Consider the following 12,339-nt stretch of genomic DNA (forward strand, 5'->3'; position numbering starts at 1 on the left):
TCGTGCGCGCTCTCATGCACGCTCTCACTTGTGCTCGCGCTCGCTCTCGTGCGCGCTTGCTCGCTCTCGTGTGCGCGTTCTCTCTCGTGTGCGCGTTCTCTCTCGTGTGCGCATTCTCTCACTTGCGCTTCCTCTCTCTCGTGCACGCTTGCTCTCTCTCGTGCGCGCTCTCTCTCGTGCACGCGCTCTGCCTCGTGCGTTCTCTCCCTCGTGCGCGCGCTCTCTCTCTCTCTCTCGTGCGCGCGCTCTCTCTCTCGTGCGCGCGCTCTCTCTCTCTCTCGTGCGCGCGCGCTCTCTCCCTCTCGTGCGCGCTCGCTCTCTCTCGTGCTCGCTCTCTCTCTCGTGCGCGCTTGCTCGCTCTCGTGTGCGCGTTCTCTCTCGTGTGCGCACTCTCTCTCGTGCACGCTTGCTCTCTCTCGTGCGCGCTCTCTCTCTCTCGTGCGCTCTCTCTCTCTCGTGCGCTCTCTCTCTCTCTCTCGTGCGCTCTCTCTCTCGTGCGCGCTCTCATGCGCGCTCTCTCTTGTGCTCGCTCTCTCTCGTGCGCGCTTGCTCGCTCTCGTGTGCGCGTTCTCTCTCGTGTGCGCGTTCTCTCTCGTGTGCGCGTTCTCTCTCGTGCGCGCGCTCTCTCTCTCTCTCGTGCGCGCGCTCTCTCTCTCTCTCGTGCGTGCGCTCTCTCTCTCTTGTGCTCGCTCTCTCTCTCGTGCTCGCTCTCTCTCTCGTGCGCGCTCTCTCTCTCGTGCGCGTTCTCTCTCGTGTGCGCGTTCTCTCTCGTGTGCGCATTCTCTCTCGTGTGTGCGCTCTCTCTCGTGCACGCTTGCTCTCTCTCGTGCGCACTCTCTCTCTCGTGCGCGCTCTCTCTCGTGCGCTCTCTCTCTCGTGCGCGCTCTCATGCGCGCTCTCTCTTGTGCTCGCTCTCTCTCGTGTGCGCGTTTGCTCGCTCTCGTGTGCGCGCTCTCTCTCGTGCGCGCTCTCTCTCTCTCTCGTGCGCTCTCTCTCTCTCGTGCGCTCTCTCTCTCTCGTGCGCTCTCTCATGCGCGCTCTCTCTTGTGCTCGCTCTCTCTCGTGTGCGCGTTTGCTCGCTCTCGTGTGCGCGCTCTCTCTCGTGCGCGCTCTCTCTCTCTCTCGTGCGCGCTCTCTCTCTCTCGTGCGCGCTCTCTCTCGTGCGCGCTCTCATGCACGCTCTCACTTGTGCTCGCGCTCTCTCTCGTGCTCGCTCTCTCTCTCGTGCTCGCTCTCTCTCTCGTGCGCGCTTGCTCGCTCTCGTGCGCGCTTGCTCGCTCACGTGTGCGCGTTCTCTCTCGTGTGCGCGTTCTCTCTCGTGTGCACGTTCTCTCACTTGCGCTTCCTCTCGTGCACGCTTGCTCTCTCTCGTGCGCGCGCTCTGTCTCGTGCGTGCTCTCTCGTGCGCTCTCTCCCTCGTGCGCGCGCTCTCTCTCGTGCGCGCGCGCTCTCTCTCGTGCGCGCGCGCTCTCTCTCTCTCGTGCGCGCTCTCTCTCTCTCGTGCGCGCTCGCTCACTCTCTCGTGCGCGCTCGCTCACTCTCTCGTGCTCGCTCGCTCTCTCTCGTGCGCGCTCGCTCTCTCTCGTGCACGCTCGCTCGCTCTCGTGTGCGCGTTCTCTCTCGTGTGCGCGTTCTCTCTCGTGCGTGCTCTCTCGTGCGCTCTCTCTCTCTCTCGTGCGCTCTCTCTCTCTCTCTCGTGCGCTCTCTCTCTTGTGCGCGCTCTCTCTCGTGCGCGCTTGCTCGCTCTCGTGTGCGCGTTCTCTCTCGTGTATGCGCTCTCTCTCGTGCTGCGCGCGCTCTCCATCTCGTGCGCGCGCTCTCTCTCTCCCTCTTGTGCGCGCTCACTCTCTCTCTCTCGTGCGCGCGCTCTCTCTCTCGTGCGCGCGCTCTCTCTCTCTAGTGCACGCGCTCTCTCTCTCTCTCGTGCGCGCGCTCTCTCTCTCTCTCGTGCGCTCTCTCTCTCTCGTGCGCGCTCTCTCTCGTGCGCGCTCTCATGCACGCTCTCACTTGTGCTCGCGCTCTCTCTTGTGCTCGCGCTCGCTCTCGTGCGCGCTTGCTCGCTCTCGTGCGCACTTGCTCGCTCTCGTGTGCGCGTTCTCTCTCGTGTGCGCGTTCTCTCTCGTGTGCGCATTCTCTCACTTGCGCTTCCTCTCTCTCGTGCACGCTTGCTCTCTCTCGTGCGCGCTCTCTCTCGTGCGCGCGCTCTGCCTCGTGCGTTCTCTCCCTCGTGCGCGCGCTCTCTCTCTCTCTCTCGTGCGCGCGCTCTCTCTCTCTCTCTCTCGTGCGCGCGCTCTCTCTCTCTCTCTCTCGTGCGCGCGCTCTCTCTCTCTCGTGCGCGCGCGCTCTCTCCCTCTCGTGCGCGCTCGCTCTCTCTCGTGCTCGCTCTCTCTCTCGTGCGCGCTTGCTCGCTCTCGTGTGCGCGTTCTCTCTCGTGTGCGCACTCTCTCTCGTGCACGCTTGCTCTCTCTCGTGCGCGCTCTCTCTCTCTCGTGCGCTCTCTCTCTCTCTCTCGTGCGCTCTCTCTCTCTCTCTCGTGCGCTCTCGCTCTCTCTCTCTCTCTCTCGTGCGCTCTCTCTCTCTCTCTCTCTCTCCGTGCGCTCTCTCTCTCGTGCGCTCTCTCTCTCGTGCGCGCTCTCTCTTGTGCTCGCTCTCTCTCGTGCGCGTTCTCTCTCGTGTGCGCGCTCTCTCCATCTCGTGCGCGCGCTCTCTCTCTCCCTCTTGTGCGCGCTCTCTCTCTCCCTCTTGTGCGCGCTCTCTCTCTCCCTCTTGTGCGCGCTCACTTTCTCTCTCTCGTGCGCTCACTTTCTCTCTCTCGTGCGCGCGCTCTCTCTCACTCTCGTGCGCGCGCTCTCTCTCTCGTGCGCGCGCTCTCTCTCTCACTCTCGTGCGCGCGGTCTCTCTCTCGTGCGCACGCTCTCTCTCTCACTCTCGTGCGCGCTCACTCTCACTCTCGTGCGCGCGGTCTCTCTCGTGCGCGCGGTCTCTCTCTCGTGCGCGCGGTCTCTCTCTCGTGCGCGCGGTCTCTCTCGTGCGCGCGGTCTCTCTCTCTCTCGTGCGCGATCTCTCTCTCGTGTGCGCTCTCTCTCTCTCGTGCACGCGCTCTCTCTCTCTCTCGTGCACGCGGTCTCTCGTACGTACGGTCTCTCGTGCGCACGCTCTCTCTCTCCCTCTCTCTCGTGCGCGCGCTCTCTCCCTCTCTCTCGTGCACGCGCTCTCTCCCTCTCTCTCTCTCGTGCGCGCGTTCTCTCTCTCTCTCTCTCTCTCTCGTGCGCGCGCTCTCGCTCTCTCTCTCTCGTGCGCGCGCTCTCTCTCGTGTGCGCGCGCTCTCTCATGTGCTCTCAATCTCTCGTGCGTGCACGCTCTCTCTCATGCACGGTCTCTCTCTCGTGCGCACGCTCTCTCTCTCGTGCGCGCGCTCTCTCTCTCCCTCTCGTGCACGCTCTCTCTCTCTCTCGTGCGCGCAGTCTCTCTCTCGTGCGCGAGCTCTCTCTCTCTCTCTCGTGCGCTCTCTCTCTCTCGTGCGTGCTCTCTCTTGTGCACGTGCGCTCTCTCTCGTGTGCGTGCGCGCTCGCTCACTCGTGCGCGCTCACTCTCTCTCTTGTGCTCGTTCTCTCTCGTGCGCGCGCTCTCTCGTGCGCGCTCTCTCTCTCGTGCACGCGCTCTCTCGTGCGCTCTCTCTCGTGCGCTCTCTCTCGTGCACGTGCGTGCTCTCTCTCTCTCTCTCTCTCGTGCGCTCTCTCTCTCGTGCGCTCTCTCTCTCGTGCGCTCTCTCTCGTGCGCTCTCTCTCTCCTACGTGCGTGCTCTCTGTCTCGTGCGCTCTCTCTCTCTCGTGCGTGCTCTCATGCGCGCTCTCTCTTGTGCTCGCTCTCTCTCTCGTGTGCGCGCTTGCTCACTCTCGTGTGCGCGTTCTCTCTCGTGTGCGCGTTCTCTCTCGTGTGCGCATTCTCTCACTTGCGCTTCCTCTCTCTCGTGCGTGCGCGCTCTCTCTCGTGCGCGCTCTCTCTCGTGCGTGCGCTCTCTCTCTCTCTCGTGCGCTCTCTCTCTCGTGCACGTGCGCTCTCTCTCTCGTGCGCTCTCTCTCTCGTGCGCTCTCTCTCTCGTGCGTGCTCTCTCTCTCGTGCGTGCTCTCATGTGCGCTCTCTCTTGTGCTCGCTCTCTCGTGCGCGCTTGCTCACTCTCGTGTGCGCGTTCTCTCTCGTGTGCGCGTTCTCTCTCGTGTGTGCGTTCTCTCTCGTGTGCGCGTTCTCTCACTTGCGCTTCCTCTCTCTCGTGCGTGCTCTCTCGTGCACACGCTCTCTCTCGTGCGCGCGCTCTCTCTCGTGCGCGCGCTCTCTCTCGTGCGCGCGCTCTCTCTCGTGCGCGCGCTCTCTCTCTCGTGCGCGCGCGCTCTCTCTCTCTCGTGCGCGCGCGCTCTCTCTCTCGTGCGCGCGCTCTCTCTCTCGTGCGCGCGCGCTCTCTCTCTCTCTCGTGCGCGCGCGCCTCTCTCTCCCTCTCGTGCGCGCGGTCTCTCTCTCGTGCGCGCGGTCTCTCTCTCGTGCGCGCGGTCTCTCTCTCCGTGCGCGCGCTCTCTCTCGTGCGCGCACTCTCCCTCTCTCGTGCGCGCGGTCCTCTCTCTCGAGCGCGCGCTCTCTCTCTCCCTCTCATGCGCGCGCTCTCTCTCTCCCTCTCATGCGCGCGCGCTCTCTCTCCCTCTCGTGCGCGCGGGTCTCTCACTCGTGCGCGCGCTCTCCCTCTCTCGTGCGCGCGCTCTCCCTCTCTCTTGCGCGCGCTCTCCCTCTCTCGTGCGCGCTCTCCCTCTCTCGTGCGCGCTCTCCCTCTCTCGTGCGCGCTCTCCCTCTCTCGTGCGCGCTCTCCCTCTCTCGTGCGCGCTCTCCCTCTCTCGTCGCGCGCGCGCTCTCTCTCATGCACGGTCTCTCTCTCGTGCACGCGCTCTCTCTCTCTCTCTCTCTCGTGCACACGCTCTCTCTCTCTCTCTCTCGTGCACGCGCTCTCTCTCTCTCTCATGCCACGGTCTCTCTCTCTCTCTCTCTCTCTCTCTCTCGTGCACGCGCTCTCTCTCTCCCTCTCGTGCGCGCGCTCTCTCTCTCCCTCTCGTGCGCGAGCTCTCTCTCTCTCTCTCGTGCGCGATCTCTCTCTCGTGTGCGCGAGCGGTCTCTCTCTCGTGGCGCGCGGTCTCTCTCTCGTGGCGCGCGGTCTCTCTCTCGTGCGCGCGGTCTCTCTCTCGTGCGCGCGGTCTCTCTCTCTGTGCGCGCGGTCTCTCTCTCGTGTGCACACGCTCTCTCTCTCTCGTGCGCGCGCTCTCTCTCTCTCTCGTGCGCGCGTGCTCTCTCTCTCGTGCGCTCTCTCTCTCGTGTGCGCTCTCTCTCTCTCGTGCGCGCTCTCTCGCTCTCGTGTGCGTGTTCTCTCTCGTGTGCGCGTTCTCTCTCGTGTGCGCGTTCTCTCACTTGCGCTTCCTCTCTCTCGTGCACGCTTCCTCTCTCTCGTGCGTGCTGTCTCGTGCACGCTCTCTCTCTCTCGTATGCACGGTCTCTCTCTCGTGCGCGCGCGCTCTCTCTCTCATGCACAGTCTCTCGTGCACGCATTCTCTCCCTCTCGTGCGCGCTCTCTCCTCTCTCTCCCTCTCGTGCGCGCGCTCTCTCTCTCTTGTGCGCGCTCTCTCTCTCGCTTGTGCGCGCGCTCTCTCTCTCTCTTGTGCGCGCTCTCTCTCTCTCTTTTGTGGCGCGCGGTCTCTCTCTCTCGTGCGCGCTCTCTCTCTCTCGTGCGCGCTCTCCTCTCTCGTGCGCGCGCTCTCCCTCTCTCGTGCGCGCGCTCTCCCTCTCTCGTGTGCGCGCTCTCCCCTCTTGTGCGCGCTCTCCCTCTCTCGTGCGCGCGGTCTCTCTCTCGTGCGCGCGGTCTCTCTCTCTCGTGCGCGCGCGCGCTCCTCTCTCGTGCGCGGTCTCTCTCTCTCTCTCTCTTGTGCGCGCGCGCTCTCTCTCATGCACGGTCTCTCTCTCGTGCGCGCGCGCGCTCTCTCTCTCGTGCACGCGCGCTCTCTCTCTCTCTCGTGCACGCGCTCTCTCTCTCTCTCTCTCTCTCTCTCTCTCTCTCTCTCTCTCTCGTGCACGCGCGCTCTCTCTCTCTCTCTCTCTCTCGTGCACGGCAGACGCTCTCTCTCTCTCTCTCTCATGCACGGTCTCTCTCTCTCTCTCTCTCTCTCTCGTGCACGCGCTCTCTCTCTCTCTCTCTCATGCACGGTCTCTCTCTCTCTCTCTCTCTCTCGTGCACGCGCTCTCTCTCTACCTCTCGTGCACAGCGCGCTCTCTCTCTCTCTCTCGTGCGCGCGCTCACTCTCTCTCTCGTGCGCGCAGTCTCTCTCTCGTGCGCGCGGTCTCTCTCTCGTGCGCGCACACTCTCTCGTGCGCGAGCTCTCTCTCTCTCTCTCTCTCGTGCGCGAGCTCTCTCTCTCTCTCTCTCTCGTGCGCGAGCTCTCTCTCGTGTGCGCGTGCTCTCTCTCTCTCGTGCGCGCGGTCTCTCTCTCGTGCGCGCGGTCTCTCGTGCGCGCGGTCTCTCTCTCGTGCGCGCGGTCTCTCTCTCGTGCGCGCGGTCTCTCTCTCGTGTGCACACGCTCTCTCTCTCTCTCGTGCGCGCACTCTCTCTCTCTCTCGTGCGCGCGCGCTCTCTCTCTCGTGCGCTCTCTCTCTCTCGTGCGCGCTCTCTCGCTCTCGTGTGCGTGTTCTCTCTCGTGTGCGTGTTCTCTCTCGTGTGCGCGTTCTCTCTCGTGCGTGCTGTCTCGTGCACGCTCTCTCTCTCGTATGCACGGTCTCTCTCTCGTGCGCGCGCGCTCTCTCTCTCATGCACAGTCTCTCGTGCACGCATTCTCTCCCTCTCGTGCGCGCGCTCTCGGTCTCTCTCTCTTGTGCGCGCTCTCGGTCTCTCTCTCGTGCGCGCTCTCTCTCTCTCTCTCGTGCGCGCGGTCTCTCTCTCGTGCGCGCGGTCTCTCTCTCGTGCGCGCGGTCTCTCTCTCGTGCGCGCGGTCTCTCTCGTGCGCGCGGTGTCTCTCATGTGCGAGCTCTCTCTCTCTCTCGTGTGCACGCTCTCTCTCTCGTGCGCGCGGTATCTCGTACGCACGGTCTCTCTCTCGTGCGCGCGCTCTCTCTCTCGTGCACGCGGTCTCTCGTGCGTGCGCTCCTCTCCTCTCGTGCGTGCGCTCTCTCTCTCCTGCGTGCGCTCTCTCTCTCGTGCGCGCGCGCTCTCTCGCGTGCGCGCGCGCTCCTCTCGCGTGCGCGCGCGCCTCTCGCGTGCGCGCGGTCTCGGCGGCTCTCTCTCGTGCGCGCGCTCTCGCGCTCTCTCTCGGCGCCGCGCTCTCTCGTGCTCTCACTCTCTCGTGCGTGCGCGCTCTCTCTCAATGCGCGCGCTCACTCTCTCTCTCTCTCGTGCGCGCGGTCTCTCTCTCGTGCGTGCTCTCTCTTGTGCACATGCGCTCTCTCTCTCGTGTGCGTGCTCGCTCGCTCTCTAGTGCATGCGCGCTCTCTCTTGCGCTCGCTCTCTCTCGTGCACGTGCGTGCGCTCTCTCTCTCGTGCGCTCTCTCTCTCGTGCGCTCTCTCTCTCGTGCGCGCTCTCTCTCGTGCGCGCTCTCTCTCGTCCGCGCTCTCTCTCGTGCGTGCTCTCTCTCGTGCGCTCTCTCTCTCGTCGCGCTCTCTCTCTCGTGCGCTCTCTCTCGTGCGCGCTCTCTCTCTCGTGCGCGCTCTCTCTCGTGCGCGCTTGCTCGCTCTCGTGTGCGCGTTCTCTCTCGTGTGCGCGTTCTCTCTCGTGCGCTTCCTCTCTCTCGTGTGCGCGTTCTCTCTCGTGCGCTTCCTCTCTCTCGTGCACGTGCGTGCTCTCTCGTGCGCTCATCTCTCTCTCGTGCGCGCTCTCTCTCTCTCTCTCTCGTGCACGCGCGCTCTCTCTCTCTCTCTCTCTCTCTCTCTCTCTCGTGCACGCCTAGCGCGCGCTCTCTCTCTCTCTCTCTCCTCTCGTGCACAGGTCTCTCTCTCTCTCTCTCTCTCTCTCGTGCACGCGCTCTCTCTCTCTCTCTCTCTCATGCACGGTCTCTCTCTCTCTCTCTCTCTCTCGTGCACGCGCTCTCTCTCTACCTCTCGTGCACGCGCGCTCTCTCTCTCTCTCGTGCGCGCGCTCACTCTCTCTCTCGTGCGCGCAGTCTCTCTCTCGTGCGCGCGGTCTCTCTCTCGTGCGCGCACACTCTCTCGTGCGCGAGCTCTCTCTCTCTCTCTCTCTCTCGTGCGCGAGCTCTCTCTCTCTCTCTCTCTCGTGCGCGAGCTCTCTCTCGTGTGCGCGTGCTCTCTCTCTCTCGTGCGCGCGGTCTCTCTCTCGTGCGCGCGGTCTCTCTCTCGTGCGCGCGGTCTCTCTCTCGTGCGCGCGGTCTCTCTCTCGTGTGCACACGCTCTCTCTCTCTCTCTCGTGCGCGCACTCTCTCTCTCTCTCTGTGCGCGCACTCTCTCTCTCTCTCGTGCGCGCGCGCTCTCTCTCTCGTGCGCTCTCTCTCTCTCGTGCGGCGCTCTCTCGCTCTCGTGTGCGTGTTCTCTCTCGTGTGCGTGTTCTCTCTCGTGTGCGCGTTCTCTCTCGTGCGTGCTGTCTCGTGCACGCTCTCTCTCTCGTATGCACGGTCTCTCTCTCGTGCGCGCGCGCTCTCTCTCTCATGCACAGTCTCTCGTGCACGCATTCTCTCCCTCTCGTGCGCGCGCTCTCGGTCTCTCTCTCTTGTGCGCGCTCTCGGTCTCTCTCTCGTGCGCGCTCTCTCTCTCTCTCTCGTGCGCGCGGTCTCTCTCTCGTGCGCGCGGTCTCTCTCTCGTGCGCGCGGTCTCTCTCTCGTGCGCGGCGGTCTCTCTCTCGTGCGCGCGGTCTCTCCGTGCGCGCGGTGTCTCTCATGTGCGAGCTCTCTCTCTCTCTCGTGTGCACGCTCTCTCTCTCGTGCGCGCGGTATCTCGTACGCACGGTCTCTCTCTCGTGCGCGCCGCTCTCTCTCTCGTGCACGCGGTCTCTCGTGCGTGCGCTCTCTCTCTCGTGCGTGTGCTCTCTCTCTCGTGCGCGCGCGCTCTCTCGCGTGCGCGCGCGCCCTCTCGCGTGCGCGCGGTCTCGCGCTCTCTCTCGTGCGCGCGCTCTCGCGCTCTCTCTCGTGCGCGCGCCTCTCTCGTGCTCTCACTCTCTCGTGCGTGCGCGCTCTCTCTCATGCGCGCGCTCACTCTCTCTCTCTCTCGTGCGCGCGGTCTCTCTCTCGTGCGTGCTCTCTCTTGTGCACATGCGCTCTCTCTCGTGTGCGTGCTCGCTCGCTCTCTAGTGCATGCGCGCTCTCTCTTGCGCTCGCTCTCTCTCGTGCACGTGCGTGCGCTCTCTCTCTCGTGCGCGCTCTCTCTCGTGCGCGCTCTCTCTCGTGCACGCTCTCTCGTGCGCGCTCTCTCTCGTGCGCGCTCTCTCTCGTGCGCGCTCTCTCTCGTGCGTGCTCTCTCTCGTGCGCTCTCTCTCTCGTGCGCTCTCTCTCGTGCGCGCTCTCTCTCTCGTGCGCGCTCTCTCTCGTGCGCGCTTGCTCGCTCTCGTGTGCGCGTTCTCTCTCGTGCGCTTCCTCTCTCTCGTGTGCGCGTTCTCTCTCGTGCGCTTCCTCTCTCTCGTGCACGTGCGTGCTCTCTCGTGCGCTCTCTCTCTCTCGTGCACGCGCTCTCTCTCTCTCTCTCTCGTGCACGCGCATCTCTCTCTCTCTCTCTCTCTTCTCTCTCTCTCTCTCTCTCTCGTGCACGCGCGCGCGCGCTCTCTCTCTCTCTCTCTCGTGCACGCGCTCTCTCTCTCTCTCTCTCGTGCACGCGCTCTCTCTCTCTCTCTCTCATGCACGGTCTCTCTCTCTCTCTCTCTCTCTCTCCGTGCACGCGCTCTCTCTCTACCTCTCGTGCACGCGCGCTCTCTCTCTCTCTCTCGTGCGCGCGCTCTCTCTCTCCCTCTCGTGCGCGCTCTCACTCTCTCTCTCGTGCGCGCGGTCTCTCTCTCGTGCGCGCGGTCTCTCTCTCGTGCGCGCACACTCTCTCGTGCGTGAGCTCTCTCTCTCTCTCTCTCTCTCTCGTGCGCGAGCTCTCTCTCTCTCTCGTGTGCGCGTGCTCTCTCTCTCTCTCTCTCGTGTGCGCGTGCTCTCTCTCTCTCTCTCGTGCGCGCGGTCTCTCTCTCGTGCGCGCGGTCTCTCTCTCGTGCGCGCGGTCTCTCTCTCGTGCGCGCGGTCTCTCTCTCGTGCGCGCGGTCTCTCTCTCGTGTGCACACGCTCTCTCTCTCTCTCGTGCGCCGCGCTCTCTCTCTCTCTCGTGCGCGCGCTCTCTCTCTCTCGTGCGCGCGCGCTCTCTCTCTCTCGTGCGCTCTCTCTCTCGTGCGCGCTCTCTCGCTCTCGTGTGCGTGTTCTCTCTCGCGTGCGTGTTCTCTCTCGTGTGCGCGTTCTCTCACTTGCGCTTCCTCTCGTGCGTGCTGTCTCGTACACGCTCTCTCTCTCGTATGCACGGTCTCTCTCTCGTGCGCGCGCGCTCTCTCTCTCATGCACAGTCTCTCGTGCACGCATTCTCTCCCTCTCGTGCGCGCGCTCTCTCTCTCTCTCTCTTGTGCGCGCTCTCTCTCTCTCTCTCTTGTGCGCGCTCTCGGGTCTCTCTCTCGTGCGCGCTCTCTCTCTCTCTCGTGCGCCCTCTCTCTCTCTCTCTCGTGCGCGCGGTCTCTCTCTCGTGCGCGCGGTGTCTCTCTTGCGCGAGCTCTCTCTCTCTCTCTCTCTCGTGCGCGTTCTCTCTCTCTCGTGTTGCACGCTCTCTCTCTCGTGCGCGCGGTCTCTCGCTCGTGCGCGCGCTCTCTCTCTCGTGCGCGCGCGCTCTCTCTCGTGCACGCGGTCTCTCGTGTGCTCTCTCTCTTGTGCGCTCTCTCTCTCGTGTGCTCTCTCTCTCGTGCGCGCTCTCTCTCGTGCGCGCTCTCTCTCGTGCGCGTGCGTGCTCTCTCTCGTGCGCTCTCTCTCTCTCGTGCGCTCTCTCTCTCTCGTGCGCTCTCTCTCTCGTGCGCTTTCTCTCTCGTGCACTCTCTCTCTCTCGTGCGCGCTCTCTCTTGTGCTCGCTCTCTATCTCGTGCGCGCTTGCTCGCTCTCGTGTGCGCGTTCTCTCTCGTGTGCGCGTTCTCTCTCGTGTGCGCGTTCTCTCCTCGGTGTGCGCGTTCTCTCTCGTGTGCGCGTTCTCTCTCGTGCGCTTCTCTCTCTCGTGTACGCGTTCTCTCTCGTGCGCTTCCTCTCTCTCGTGCACGTGCGTGCTCTCTCGTGCGCTCTCTCTCTCGTGCGCTCTCTCTCTCTCGTGCGCTCTCTCTCGTGCGCGCTCTCTCTCTCTCTCGTGCGCTCTCTCTCTCTCTCTCGTGCGCTCTCTCTCTCTCTCTCTCGTGCGCGCTCTCACTTGTGCTCGCTCTCTCTCTCGTGCGCGCTTGCTCACTCTCGTGTGCGCGTTCTCTCTCGTGTGCGCGTTCTCTCTCGTGTGCGCGTTCTCTCTCGTGTGCGCGTTCTCTCTCGTGTGCGTGTTCTCTCACTTGCGCTTCCTCTCTCTCGTGCACGCTTGCGCTCTCTCATGCGCGCGCTCTCTCTCGTGCGCGCGCGGTCTCTCTCTCGTGCGCGCGCGGTCTCTCTCTCATGTGCGCGCGGTCTCTCTCTCGTGCGCGCGCTCTCTCTCCCTCTCGTGCGCGCGCTCTCTCTCCTCTCGTGCGGCGCGCTCTCTCTCCCTCTCGTGCGCGCGCTCTCTCTCTCTTGTGCGCGCGGTCTCTCCTCTTGTGAGCGCGGTCACTCTCCCGTGCGCGCGGTCTCTCTCGTGCGCGAGCTCTCTCTCTCTCGTGCGCGATCTCTCTCTCGTGCATGCGCTCTCTCTCTCGTGCGTGCTCTCATGCGCGCTCTCTCTTGTGCTCGCTCTCTCTCTCGTGCGCGCTTGCTCACTCTCGTGTGCGTGTTCTCTCTCGTGTGCGCGTTCTCTCACTTGTGCTTCCTCTCTCTCGTGCACGCTTGCTCTCTCTCGTGCGCGCTCCTCTCTCGTGCGCGCTCTCTCGTGCGCGCGCTCTCTCTCCCTCTCGTGGCGCGCCCGCTCTCTCTCCCTCTCGTGCGTGGTCTCTCTCTCGTGCGCGCGCTCTCCCTCTCTCGTGCGCGCGGTCTCTCTCTCGTGCGCTCTCTCTCTCGTGTGCTCTCTCTCTCGTGTGCTCTCTCTCGTGCACGTGCGTGCTCTCTCTCGTGCGCTCTCTCTCTCTCTCGTGCGCTCTCTCTCTCTCTCGTGCGCTCTCTCTCTCTCGTGCGCGCTCTCATGCGCACTCTCTCTTGTGCTCGCACTCT

At 64.2% G+C, this 12,339-nt stretch overlaps 1 protein-coding gene across 1 annotated transcript in view; it reads right to left on the reverse strand.

Annotated features, from left to right (window-relative positions):
* Positions 1-11,904, reverse strand: part of LOC140475099 (uncharacterized) — a gene marked incomplete at its 3' end in the record, with an annotated part of 34,283 nt that extends 22,379 nt beyond the window's left edge. The window contains exons 1-2 of the mRNA XM_072567754.1: positions 11,807-11,904; positions 2,008-2,188 (exon numbers count right to left, since the gene is read on the reverse strand). Coding sequence (XP_072423855.1) covers positions 2,008-2,188; positions 11,807-11,904 — 279 coding nt within the window. The remainder of the gene's footprint in view (positions 1-2,007; positions 2,189-11,806) is intronic.
* Positions 11,905-12,339: the final 435 nt, after the last annotated feature.

Source organism: Chiloscyllium punctatum, unplaced genomic scaffold (assembly GCF_047496795.1).
Source record: "Chiloscyllium punctatum isolate Juve2018m unplaced genomic scaffold, sChiPun1.3 scaffold_1402, whole genome shotgun sequence".
NCBI classification, from domain to species: domain Eukaryota; kingdom Metazoa; phylum Chordata; class Chondrichthyes; order Orectolobiformes; family Hemiscylliidae; genus Chiloscyllium; species Chiloscyllium punctatum.